At 32.7% G+C, this 14,666-nt stretch overlaps 1 protein-coding gene across 1 annotated transcript in view; it reads right to left on the bottom strand.

Moving 5' to 3' along the window:
• Positions 1–622: 622 nt before the first annotated feature.
• Positions 623–14,666, bottom strand: part of Lrrk (Leucine-rich repeat kinase) — a 100,220-nt gene continuing 86,176 nt past the window's right edge. The window contains exons 44-53 of the mRNA XM_085946759.1: positions 13,456–13,651; positions 12,983–13,108; positions 12,783–12,879; positions 11,413–11,535; positions 11,190–11,315; positions 7,708–7,928; positions 6,785–6,918; positions 6,552–6,671; positions 5,779–5,937; positions 623–5,573 (exon numbers count right to left, since the gene is read on the bottom strand). Of these exons, the coding sequence (XP_085802885.1) occupies positions 5,493–5,573; positions 5,779–5,937; positions 6,552–6,671; positions 6,785–6,918; positions 7,708–7,928; positions 11,190–11,315; positions 11,413–11,535; positions 12,783–12,879; positions 12,983–13,108; positions 13,456–13,651 (1,383 nt within the window). The 3' untranslated portion in view covers positions 623–5,492. The remainder of the gene's footprint in view (positions 5,574–5,778; positions 5,938–6,551; positions 6,672–6,784; positions 6,919–7,707; positions 7,929–11,189; positions 11,316–11,412; positions 11,536–12,782; positions 12,880–12,982; positions 13,109–13,455; positions 13,652–14,666) is intronic.

Raw genomic sequence — 14,666 nt, 5'->3', positions numbered from 1 at the left:
CGAAATATAATATACCTATATATTCACATTGTTCATAACGAAAAAACTACACATTTCCATAATATTCAATGTTACTGTCATACATTTGTATGTAAGCCGAATATGAGAACAATCTTCTACGTAACTGAAACCAAAAATTAGATATTTCACGATTTCACTTATAAGGCTGCTTTTTCTTCAAAAATATGATAGAAAATACAATTTTGCAGCTGCAAATGATTCTAAAAATAAATATTTACATAATTATAGGGCATTGCTGCTTACGCCAAGGCACCATAATATATTTATTTCTATAACAGCAGACAAGGTTAGAGGGGAAAGAAATAATCAACCACATTATAAATAGATATACATACAAATATCCCAAATAGATATACATACAAAATGCACAATATGCAAAATTTATTATGGTTAACATTAGTTTTCACCAAGGAAAGTCAATTCAAGAATGATAGGTAAAAATAAATGCTCACGATAATGATGAAAATTTGACTAGAATTCGCATTATTCTCATGACTATTTTAGCCAATTCCTGGTTAATTAAATTTTGGACGCTTAAATACATTAATATTATTTTCAGAATATGGATTTGTTTAGTTGACAAAATATAAAACATCAATAATGTAACAAGTAATCATTAATTAATGGTCTACTTCCAAGAATTCATTCAACTATCACACATTGATCTTGGATTAGGCAAACAAAGTAAACAATCTTATAACATTCAAAATATAAAAAAACACAGCTTCAATGATCATACTACATTCATTTTGAGTAAACTTTCACAGTTTACTGCATAATATGTGAGGATAAGGAGTTGATATCTTATCTGTCAGACCAAGAAAACATGCAAATGTTTGTCAAGAATAATTAATAATAAAATGATTTATTATATGAAATTAACCTTTACGAGATTATTATAAAAATAACAATGACTGAATGAAAAAAAATAAGATAAGATCACTACATAATATTAATGTTGAAAAACAACCAATATATTAAACATAAAAATGAGATGGATAATTTACCCAAAGTATTCTTAATTTTGTGATAATTATAGATAACAAACCTACTTAATTATTATAATGTTTATAATAAATATATTATTTTAGGATATTATAGTATATTACTATAATTACAGTGGCGTAGAGTGTAGGTAGGCTGTTTAGATCCGACATAAATAGTGCACACTCAATTTTCTGTCATACTACGTAGGTATTTGTTTTCATTGAACCAAGACTACAATGTGCAGATAGTGGTGGTTAGTTTTTAAAAATCAATTATACCCTGCCGTTACTAAAAGATAAAAAATATTTTTCTGTTTATAAAATATCTAAAATTATGTATGATTTAATGAAATACTTTTAGATATTTTATAGATATATGAATAGTATTTGACTAATATCTATCACGGGTTGATTTCGGTAGGGTTTAATTGAATTTTAAAAACTAACCAACACTGTCTGCACGTCATTGTAGTCTTAGTTCAATGAATACAAATTCGTATGACTGAAAGTTTAGTGTACACTAGTTATGTCGGATCTTAACTGCCTATCTCCACCCTTCGCCACTGCTATATTGTAAAGAATTTGTAATGTATATCGACACGAAAAAATAACAATAAAAATATCTTAACATTTTTTATTTCTAGGGATTCATTATTGTGCTCGTATTAGAGTAAAATAAAACGAATATTATGAAAATAATGGTAACTTATAATATATTATGTAATACTAAAATATAGCTGCGTTATTATGTAATTGAATATCAGATCACAGTACAGTCAAATTAAAGAATATTTAGCACAAATATCTGCATAAAATTACTGGAAAAATATTATAATCTCAAGATGATTTTAAAGAAAATGGTGTAGATAATCACAGATCAAAAATATACGAATAACAAGGCTGCATTTTTTAACAAGAGGATGGGTATAATTAAAAACGTCAGCTGAATGCAGAACTATTCTAACTTACATTTGAAATTTCTCAGAGAGTTTTTTGAAACATCTTACTGAAATTATTTATTATCTTTATGGATATAAATGTACACATCATATTTTAGCAGGATTGATGATATTGATATTGATGACAAAAATGGTGCATACACTTGTCTATATAAATAATAAATAACTGAAGTAGGCTGTTTCAAAAAACTCTTCTGCAAAATATTTCAAATGTGAGTTAGAATAGTTCTGCATTCAGCTGACGTAAATTACAGTAAAACCCGATTATACACTTTTGAATAGTCTATAAAAAAAAAACAAATAGAAGGAAAATGTAAATCAAAATTAAATAATTTGAAAAAATATTTTTTTAAAATACAGGCGGTTCTGGACTTTCGTATGTTCTAAAATTTAAATTTTTATTGAAAATGCAAAAACCACGCAATCGCCCTTCTCTCCTCCACTTCCCGCACCTTCGTACACATTTTGATGTTTTTTTAACATTGCTCTACTTTCGTACACATTTTCAGGAACCCATTACATACGAGAGTCGAGGTTCGCCTGTAAATATTCTTTTATTGGAAATCATTCAAATTGGTCTGGTTGGTACTTATTTTTGGTTTGTTTATATAAAACTTTTTCAATATTATAAATTGATTTGAAGATTTCGTATTGTACGTCATCAATGCAAGTAAAATAGGTTTTTAGGCTCTCGATGTAATACTTAATATATGTGTTCAACACAAAACAACTAAACAAATTTTATAATATTCGAGCCAAATGAAGAATGACAAATACTATGTGCTCATCCCGGCTAAAGTAAAAAAAGTGAAAGATTGCCCACCAACTGTGTTGTATAAACTTGCTATTGTACACTGCAGTTGTGCCCAGGGCTCGAAATGGAACGCAACGCACCAGAGCGCCCTTCCGGCTCGTGAAATTTGTAAAATTATCGCTCCGTCTCGTGGAAAAAATATGTTGGCCGTCTGAGCTAGATAGGACATAGAATAGAAAATCTGACACACTTATTTTTATAAAATACACATTCGATTAGATGACTATTTAACCCTTAGACTGCGTATGGCATGTAAACATGCCATAGACTTTATCTCGTATTTTTGACCAAACTAGAAGAGACACTTGTGGATAATATGCTTTAAAAATTAGTTCAAACCTTTAGGTAGACATATCAGGCAACAGATCATAAAAATGTCAAGTAAAACACAAGGAAATATATTTTTGAAAAGAACACTCGTTATTCAGTCGTTTGAATCGCGCGCCATTGCGAAGACGGGTGTACTAGTTGCGTCACCAGGGTTATCAAAACAAAACATTGGTCATGCATCGAAAAGTGTGCATCGATAATATTTTTATTTACCTTTTAATTAATTATTATGATTACGTTAGTGTTATGTATTTTTTCTTAGTGATTTGTGATCTCGATAGAAACATTTTGAAGATTTGTTTTTAGTATTTTTTGTCATTATAAATATAAGTGAAATAATTATTTCACCCACCAAAATGTCACTACCACATAATATTATCGAAGAAATAATGCTGGAAAATATTTTATCGATGCACAGCTCTCCAGTAAATTTGTTTGGATTTGTTCATTGTTCCATATTTGATATTTACATTATTATAATGGGTAATAATTTAAATTTATATGTGCCACGAAACTGTGTTAGCTCTGTTCACATGCTCATATTATGCCTGGCGATTATTCGACAGGCCCTTTGTACAATGAAAAAGCCGACGGCGCCTCATAAATTATATTATATTAATATTTTAGCAGTGCGGTAATTATTTTTAGTGTTTTATTCTCCAAAACATCCTAATGAATAAGTGGATCACATTATTTTATGGCGACGAAAATAAATATAGGTTCAGAATTTGAAACGGTAATAAAATTTGAGTTTACGACTTACTAAATGCGATAAGCGATAACCCACTGATTATTCCACAAGTGATTTAGTAATATATCTGTCATAGACCGTAACCAACTACGGCAGCATGTACTCAACACAGCCCTGTGTATGACAAATACAAACGCGGCGAATTGCTCGGTAGTATGTGTTGAAACCGTCTATGTGAAGAGTGGACGGCCGCCATTTTGAACGCGCGGTCAAAGCTTAGATATTTTTTAGCGTCTTCACTTTCTTCGATTTATTTTAGTGAGAATGTAACGAATATAGTTTATTTCTTGGTGCATTTGGAATAACTGATATATAGTTCATCTAGTAATCTATTTTTTAATTTTGGAATCGATCTGTTTTAGCTGTAGTGACCGTTTTAACAGATCACTTGACTGAAAATAAATTCCCGCGAAAATGGCTCGCAGCGAAAGGGATAAATATCTTCAGAAAATTTGTCGAGCGCTCCGGTTCGTAAACTTTTCCATTTCGAGCGCTGGTTGTGCCTATAAAAAAGGAATGCGCATATACCTTAGCACTAAATCAACCGTGCTGTAATATTGGCCATGAACACGGCAGGCGTATTTATAAAAAGATAATATGTTGTGCATTTATGTACATACATTATGTAATTGTAATTGTATTTAAAATAAATGTTTTTTAAAATTTTAATTGAATTTTGAATACGTATTATAGACACAAATTGCAGGAAAACATGAATTCTGGGCACGTAAAATTGAGTTTCCATTGTATAAGCTAAAATTGGAATAAAGATACATAAACTATTAGATTTTCGTTGTCTAGAATAAAATTGTACAGAACTACCCAAATATTTTTTGATTATATGTATCACAATTTTGTTACAGAAGCAAACATATTCTTCTTGCTTCTCTTTCTTAGTCCATGTCCCCTCCTCGGCTATAGCTATGCAATTAAAGTAGTAACTTGCAGCAGACTGTAGACACTGCAAGTCACCACAGTTTCCCGCTGCTTGTTGCATTTATGCAGTAAATTCTATGGGTGTAGGGGCTGTAGCTTAAGGTGGAGCATATATATTAATGGATATTAATTTCCATACAAAAATTTCGAAAACCATTAAAATTCATAACCAAATTGCCAACATTAGTAGTTTGTGATTGTGGCAAATACATACAAATATATATACAAATATATATACAAGTATATAATATATTTATAATTTGTAAAGATAAAAGACAAAAATACAAGGTATTAAATCTGTAAAATGTCAATATCAGTGATATTTCAAACCAGCAATACATAAAATTATGTATAGATTATACCTAGATTCAATGTTTAATAATACATTAGAAAAAAGATGTATCATTTGAATATGAAATCAATGAGGTTGAGTTAAAGTTGTTAATAAAATAAATGACTTAATGTTTAGAAGTTAACAGAAAAGATGTCTTCAATAAGATTAATTTGACATACAAATATACACCATAATATGAATTATCTACACTTACTGGTAACTGCTAATTTAAATTTTCAATGCATTTGGAGTGTGAAATAAAAATGAAAAAATTAATTTTGGTCAGGTGTCAAGGGTAAGCGAAGTGATTCCTGAGCAAAAATTTTGTTAAACCGTCTAGATTGACATCATACATTGGAGATCAATTGGCTGCCCAATATTCAGCTCGCCATAACAAACAGTGCATACTGCCAGATCCATTCGAAGATGGCGTTGAAATTGACTGAAATAATAAAAAAACATATTCATGTAGGTTGACAGCCACTGGATATTGTTGAAATGAAACTGTAAACAAAATATTAATATAAATTGCCGGCAGACAAAGGAGTGTCTGATAAGAGAGAGACTGATAATATTATTGATTTATCATTTCTATTTTTGTTGCAAATTATTGATAATGATTTATTTATAACGTAAACAACACTCACTTGACTCTGTAGATCCGTGTATCTAGAAAGTAAACTCCGATAGCCTCGTCCGATAGTCGCAATCAGAGGAGTGTCATCATGCTCGCCATCTCTGGATTGATTCTCTGAGCCGTCATGGGAATTCACTTTATAAGCTGGTAACGGTATAATAGCTCGAACCTGAAATCAAAATGAACATATTATTATGGAAGGTTTAATAAACCATTTCTTTAATCAACGAATAATTCACAAGATTTGAGAATGTAAAATTCTATTATATTAAACATACATAACATTCTCAAATCTTGTGAGTTGCAATAGTATAAAACTCACATAAACTAGAATACAATGTAAATAATTTTTAGCTTAGTTCGAGTGTTTAAAGTCAGACGTTATCTACAAAAAAGTGTTTTTTTTTTTGAGATAATGTTATTTTACATTTACGGCTATATGTCAATTTTTTCTAATTTCTTATTAAATCGTTAGTAAAGTTTAACGCTAATTACATAAGTAACCCTTGTTTTCTTATGTTTTAAAAACTATCCCTATAAATTTTAACATCATCATAAGCAAGATACATGTACAATACACAATAAATCATAAAATATTAACATTAGGTTTTAAATAAACATTTTCCTTGTTGAGTAACAAGAATCTAAAATAACGATTTTTGGCTTTCCTGTAAAGTTGCACTTTTGTAGATAGTGTTGTTTGACACTAAGCCCTCGAATTATTATAATGCAATATGAAGACATGAAGATACAATATTTTATAAAACATTAAAAATAGATTACCTCTTCTTCGTAGGGTCTGAATATTGTAACGGGTCTTAGGGTTTCTCTTTCTGCAATAATTATGCAACCCCAAGTGGTGCCTATATACACATCATCATTCAAAACGGCTAATGAAGTCACCTAGAAAAGAAAAATTAAAATACAATATCTAAAATGTGTTCATAGAACCATTTTCATTATGGCCATTAAATAAAATGTCTACAGGACTGTTGATTTGTTTTTGGAATATTTACCTGACACCTTCCAGGACTGAGATGTTCCTCAATAGAAATGGATCGAAGGCTTTCAGAGCAAGGTACAAGTTTGGAGCAATCCAAACGAGCTAATAAAGTCTTCTGTTCCGCATCCCATTGGTAAATTACGCAACCTATAATAATAGAAAATGACTTAAATATGACGTGTTTGTATTAAATGTAAAAGAAGAGGACCGGTTTTACAACGTTATTATTAGCACGTATTCTTGTTTGTCCGGTGGTTGTTTGTCCAGTACAAATCTTGCAATCGATTTTTAACTAACTTCCCGACTAGCTAGACATTTAAAACTTTTAGAATATATCAGAACACGATGCCAATGCATTCTTTTAATACTTTTAGCCATCTTTAAGCAGAATTGAATTCATTTTCAGTTAATTCCGTTTTGTATGGAAAGTTATTTCAGAAAAATCCATAAAAAGTAAAAGACTATTATTGGTTGCTAAGGGGGTGGTCCTAGCAACTAAATTATTAATATATACGTACGTTACTATGGAAATCAAAATGAAATGTCAAAATGACATTTCAGTAAGTATTCTATATTTGTTTGTTTTTTATTTACTTCATAATATCAAGTACATTTTTGAGCATATTGAGCATAATAATTCAACAGAAAATTTAAAAACGTATTTAAAAAGTTCTTTTTATCTTGTAATTATTTATATATTGATTGATGTCGCATTTATATAATTCTAGATAGCAAAATTGTTTCTCACCGACTTAGTTGGGGTCGTGGTATTGTATTGTGTTAAATCTATAAAGACTAAGCAACATTCTTGCAGTACTGACATAATTAGGTTTAAAGTAATTAAATCGTTTTTCAATAGTTTCATTTGGTCAGGTAAAATAATTTGATTCAGAAAGATGACGGAATAAAATGGAAATTTGGATATATTAGTTTTACCTGGATAGACATAAGTGCAAACGGTGTTGTGTTGAGCAACAGCATGCAGGACACGTGCCGACGAAGATGTCGGAGGAGACGGAGAGGGAAGCTCTGTAACGTTCGCCACACTTCCTGCTCCCACCCCCATTTCCATTCCGTCCTTTCCCTTGCCCTGCCCTCCCACCAGCCTGTACACGGAGACTCCCCCTCCTGGAGAACCACCGCACCATAGCTCACAACTGAAAGCCATACATTGTTTCAGTCATATTAAATTTATAATGTATCTAAATATCTAAACCAGTGATGCACAACCCCCGGCCCATAATCAGTATCTGATATGTAACTATTAAATTAAAAATAATTAAAATGTATGTCTAGTGTAGTGGGTATAAATATATCATTATTTTTCAACACTTGCACCCACTGCGGCGCTTCTGTCAAATAGGTTGTGGACCATTGATCTAATCGGAACAAATTGATATTAAACTGACCCTAAAAAATCCATTGTTCTATTACCAACTATCAGAATCTGAGTGGACCCATATGAAATGACTATTAGGGAATCACTCCTACTTTTGTCTTCTACTTGAATCCTATGATTTTGAAAAGGGCGTTATAGTGGAACAATGTAACCTTGAACATGCGCAGATGCGATTTCTTCTAGTGTGCAGGGCTAATGTGATTATTATGTTTACAATCGTTGACTGTACTTACATTGCGTTCCTTCACTCGGCACCTCTCCGACTATGTCTTAACAACCTTTTGGCTTAGCACTCTTGGTAGGAGTATTAATTTCAATTATTATTGTAAATATTTTTCTATTATACTAATACTTACTATTCATAAGTGTGTAATGAAAAGAAAAAATGTTCTCAATTAAATTTATTCCACGGCTGCATGTAATCTTCATTTTTGACGAAGAAATTCAGAAAGAAAACTTAAAATGAATAATGAAATTAATGGTAATGCTAAACTAATTAAAAATTGTTCAACCCTGTTTCTATGTACCTAATCAGTGCGTCATAGATACATTTTGATTAATTTTTATGTGTTCTTGTGGAACGTAGATTAATCTAGAAACATATCTGCTGTTTTATTATTGCGATAAATGAAGAAAATATTTTGCAAACACGTGTGATTACAAATCATCATTTTACTGAGTTTGCAATAAAATAATTTTGAAACTCTTATCAGTTGAACTTTTGATTAAGGCCAACTGGTCTGTTACTATCTGGACAGCAATAACAACATCGTAAACAAGTTGCTCAAAGAACAAAAAGAAAATTATAACCGTAATATTATATTGCAGATAATATATTTTGTAAACTGCTAAGCAATCAAGCATGAACTAATGCACTGAAAGTGATTACTGTTTCTCACATGATAAACAAACGATTTCTACAAGGAATTTGAACCGTGAAGATGTCCAAGATATACATACACCTTCGTCTTTGTGGCGCTACAACCCTATGTGGGTCTTAACTCGTGGCTCATACAGGTCTATCCAAATCCTCTTTCTTCCAGTTCTGGACACCCAATCTTCTTGTCTAAGGCCTTTATATATCAATTATTGTTAACGTCACATTTTGAATCCCAACCTGACACTTTACTTTGGCTAGGTTGAGGACTTGTCAGTCTCACAAGCTTTGAGAAAAATCCAAGCTTTTCGATTATATTTCTATATATGGTATCAATGTGAAATTTATGAGATTTCCCTAGGATCTGTAGTATGCTACACAATAAGTCTGTTAATCATGATATGATCCTATATTTCATTGATGGAGAGATAAGCTATTATGTACCACCTCAGTCGGTAGTTTACACATTGGAGTTTGCTTCCTTTTTGTAGATTGGATATATTCTGAGGTTCCAGTCATTAGGCAGTAGCTCATTTTTCAGTTAGTAAATTTCTCAAGTAACAGAGTGTGTAAATTCGACTGTAGTCACTCATCACATTTTATTAACTCTCATTGGGCGATTTGCTATTTTTGAATAGGGTATATAGTATGTACTTAGTTAATCTATATTATACGAGGGTGGGTCAATAAGTCCTTAGAAAAGCCGACAGGTGGCGCGACTAGTACTGTAAGCGGTTTGTTTTCATGCAGCGGCACTACCGATTCAGTATGCTGCGAAGTTTCAATCAGATTGGTCGGATTGTTGTTTTTTATTTTCGTACATTTAAAAAAAAAATTTGCTTGTTTACAAAAATGGAGAAAATTGAGTTTAGAGCTGTTATTAAACATTTTAATATAAAAGGGTTAACAGCAAAGGAAATAAAAAATGAGTTGGATTTAGTTCACGGCATATCTGCTCCTTCACTTGCAACTATTTATAACTGGTTAAATGAATTTAAACGTGGTCGTACATCAACAAAGGATGAACCACGCTCAGGACGTCCTGTAGAGGTGACTACACCAGAAATGATCAATAAAATCCACGATATGGTGTTAAGTGACCGAAGATTAAAGTTGAGTGAGATAATTGAGGTTACAGGGATCTCAAAAGGTAGCGTCATTTCTATTTTACATGACAAATTGGGCATGAAAAAAGTTTCTGCAAGATGGGTGCCGCGTTTGCTCACAGTCGACAATAAACGCAATAGGGTGGTGGCCTCTAAAGCCCTGTTGTCGCTCATGCAACGCAATCCGGATGAATTTTTTCGTCGCTTTGTGACTGTAGATGAAACATGGATACACCACTATACTCCCGAGACGAAAGAACAGTCAAAGCAGTGGATTGCGAAAGGCGAACCATGTCCAAAGAAGGCGAAAACCGTAAAATCAGCTGGTAAGGTTATGGCTACTGTATTTTGGGATGCACGTGGAATTATTTTCGTTGACTATTTGGAAAAAGGAAAAACAATAACAGGGGATTATTATGCATCTTTATTGGACCAGCTAAAAAACGAAATTGAAGAAAAACGGCCTCATTTAAACAGGAAAAATATCCTCATTCATCAGGACAATGCCCGTGTTCACACATGTTTACGATCAATGACTAAAATTGAAGAATTGAAGTTCGAATTGGTCGACCACCCACCGTATTCGCCAGATTTAGCCTCCAGTGACTTTTTCCTTTTCCCAAACTTAAAAAAATGGCTAAGTGGACAACGTTTTTTTTCAAATGAAGAAGTCATCGATCGGACAAATGCTTATTTTGAGGACCTTCCGAAAACTTATTTTTCTGACGGTTTAAAAAAAATTGAGAAACGTCTAACCAAGTGTATTGAGCTCCAAGGAGATTATGTTGAGAAATAAAAAAAAAATACAAAAATAAAAACTGTTTTAATGCTTTTTTCTAAGGAATTATTGACCCACCCTCGTAGAATAGCTATGTACAAATGAGACATATTATAATAATAAGATAAGAATGAATTGACTTATCTGAACATGGCAAAATTGTGTGTGAGTTGATAGGTCCCACTCAATTAGAAAACCATACTACATCAGTTAACTTTTCTAAAATTTAAATTGTTGACTCGTTAAGGATGGACTTACAAGTCATCGGTACAGTATGCAGCAAGGCAGTGGAGAGCCGTTGCCGCCCCCAATTCTGTCATTACAAATGTTCCTTCACATGCGGTTGAGCTCAATGGAGTCGCATTATTGTCGAGTAAAAATAATCTGTAGAAATAAAATAAATCAAATTGGTAAGAATGGGAATAAAAGTTAACACTAAGTTTACAAGAATAACGTCATAATCTGTCAATGATTGAATTACCTCCCATTAGAGAGAGCTGCTGCGACTCTCGAAAGAGACGGAAGATGCAAAAGTGCGGCAACCCGGCAAGTCATCGGCCCTGACTCCAAAGCGTATGAAAATATGTGTCGACAGTCTGATGAACTGAAAACATATATATAAATGAAACCAGCGATGTTATTTAAAAAAAAAATCACATCCAGTTCGCCCTTTTATTACAGACCTACAAACTTATCTGGAGAATGAGATGGGGGAGCCACTGTCGAAAACTACCCAACCACGACTCGTAACTGGCAAAATCTGACATTCGAATGACGTTTTTCAATATGGCGTCCTATGGTAGTTTGTAGTTCCATTTTTGGCCATTCTCCAGATACGTTTGTAGGTCTGTAACGTACATGTGTATCATTATACTCTAGCACGAGGATGGGGAACATATTTTAAATATATTTTTGAACACATAACTTGTAAGAAGGGAATGATAAAAGATGTTGAAAAAACCTTTTTCTTTTGTGGAGCTTAGATGTATAAATTGAATCAAAAAAAGGATCATTAGTTCACTGATTGAGTTAGCTAGAAGTGACTTCACATTGGAGATTCATTTTCAGAGAACTTCACACTACTGCTATGACATTTATTTGCCAAGTTGTAGGGTGAAAAGACAATCCAACACAAGTAGACAAGCAGCCAATAACACTACACTTCATAGTAAAGTAATCATAATGGACATAAAAAATGACAGCTATTGAGTGAGTAAGAAAATCAGAATTGCAACTGATGATAATAATGATAATTGCAAGTGATGACAGATGTTAATGTTTGTGGAGTTTACCAATATAAGGCTCCTTCTGTTTCCAAAATCTTTGGCAATGATACAGTTCGCCCAAAAGTATAATGTTTATTTGTATCTTTTATGCACTACTAGCAGCTTTATTTGATTTTAACAGATTCTAATTGTTCTACTTTACGAAATAAAATTATCTCAAAATTTATATACATAGAAGTAGATGTTAAATTTCTTCATTGTTGGTTATAGGCACACCGATTCGTGTGTATCCAATTACTAAATGAAATCATTATTTATATCCTTCAATTAAATATTTATTTATAGAAATATTTAAAAATCAAAACCTTCACATAGTTGGTTTAAAAAGACCATCATTAATTTCATATTGTCATTAATACCTGTTTCGGTAGGTACTAATACCGTTATTTGGGTTATAGATAGTAAGAAACAATTTTTCATAACTTCAAATAAGAGACTTGCGAAAATGCAATCATTAGCGGTAAAACTAGACATCAGTTTTATTTTTTAAGTACCAATCACTACTATAATCATTTATTATCTAAATTTATACCCGACTAATTATTTATTATCTACTTTATCTTACTTGTAGGCATGTATTTGTCCTATGGAGTCTCCGACCCATACTGTATTTCCAACGGAACATACCACGGTCGGCAGAGTGGGTTCATCTACCGACGGATCTGAAAATATAAATAAAATATAATATCACCTGCAATAACCTTTTAATATTATGATGTAGTCAAATTAAAATGTATATACTCTGAATAAAAATAGATATAATACCTTGCGAAGCAGTGGAGGGAACTGGAAGCGCGTGATAATGTAGCCAGCGAGAGTTTGCGACGGCCAGCACATCGCAACGCGGTCGGCATCTCGGCACCCACAACTCCCAACCGGAAGCACCCTCTTCTGCAAAAATATACATACCGTGTAATGACATATAAATAATGCTATGACATTCCTACAGTTGAGTACCTAATGGCAGAGAGGTGACAAAGTTTCCGCTTTTCCCTAAGTTTGGATAAGGCAAATGGAAAATTGACACATTGTTTTTAACTTGTGTTTGACCCAGAGCAAGAACCCAATAGGTTGGTCGAATGACTAACAAATGTTTCTTCTAAAAAATACCATATTAATATAACCACTAATTTGTGAAAATATATAGAAAAAATGGTAATTTTTTATATATATATATATGGAAAAATAAGACATTCAGAATGATATGACTATGTGAAATCAATAATCAAAGTGCAAACCTGTTATATTGGAAACTTGGGTGGCAGCGGCATTGGCGACATCAGCAGAGTGATGTAGCGATACCACGTCCGCCAAGTGGGTGAATTCGGGAGCCGAAGCGATCGACACGATCTGAGAGGCGGACGGTCTCATTTCCGGCTGGCCCGACCAGCATGCCACCATCAGATCCAGCATGTAGCAAGGGTAGAGTGTTTCCTGCATTACACATTGGAAATCATTTCATTAGACTATTTTAAAAGAACAGAACGGAAGAGTATCTAAGGTTCGATGCCTCATGAAATGCATTGATGCAATTACATTGGTAACTTTGCAATCCAACGACTTGCGACCCACAATGGTCTAGTTGAGAGAGCAACCGTCTGTGTTTCACTTTGTGATCTCCATAACATTGCATTGGACAGAGACAAATACCTTGTAAAGTGTATTTCACTTTGAGACCTCATCTTGAGAAAGGTCTTATCGATTGTCTACAGTAACTAACAAAATGCATTTAATAGGTGGCCGATGAATTTTTTTTAAAGCCAAGATACCTTATTTAACATGGTCCTTCTTAAGCCAGGATACGCAAAAACCTTTTCTATATAGATGGAGCTCAAACATATTATGAAAGTGAATCTGACAATGGATACCAAGACTAATGGTTCAATTAGCTGCAAGTCATTTTAAATTACACATTCATTTGTACCAGACTTCACCCTGTTATCGCCAACAAAAATTGCAAGTATTTAAACACAATATTATTTAGATTCAATACAACTCAATCAATCAATTATATCAAATAATTAAATGTACATATATTACTAAAATAACACTGAAACATAATATTTGTTATGAATGGATAGTAGTTTTAGCAATAATTACTACATACCGTCGGTCCCTATTAAAAAAGTCGGATCTGCAAAATGCTATTTTTCAGTACGAGCAATCAAAGATGTTTCATCAAAAACTTTGTGACCTATTGCTTGGCATAATGAATAAAAATACGGGTTATAGAAACTTTTCTAAACGTTTATAAAAACATCCGTCTGTCCGGTGAACATAGCAGCAACTGTCAGATCCGACGCATCTTGCTCACCCACGCCCAGCCAACAATGTCGGTTGGTAAGAACCGACATTGTTATTCGGACACTCTCGGTAGATCCGTCATTTTTAACTCGAGTACCTCAAAATTTTTCAAACAAACAAAAAATATTGTGATTGTGGTATAAAT

The sequence above is a fragment of the Rhyacophila brunnea genome, unplaced genomic scaffold, assembly GCF_057557595.1.
Source record: "Rhyacophila brunnea isolate RB1 unplaced genomic scaffold, BYU_Rbru_1.0 scaffold_2, whole genome shotgun sequence".
NCBI lineage: Eukaryota > Metazoa > Arthropoda > Insecta > Trichoptera > Rhyacophilidae > Rhyacophila > Rhyacophila brunnea.
The sequence above is the reverse complement of the archived record's forward strand: the minus strand, read 5'-3'. Positions and strand labels throughout refer to the sequence as shown.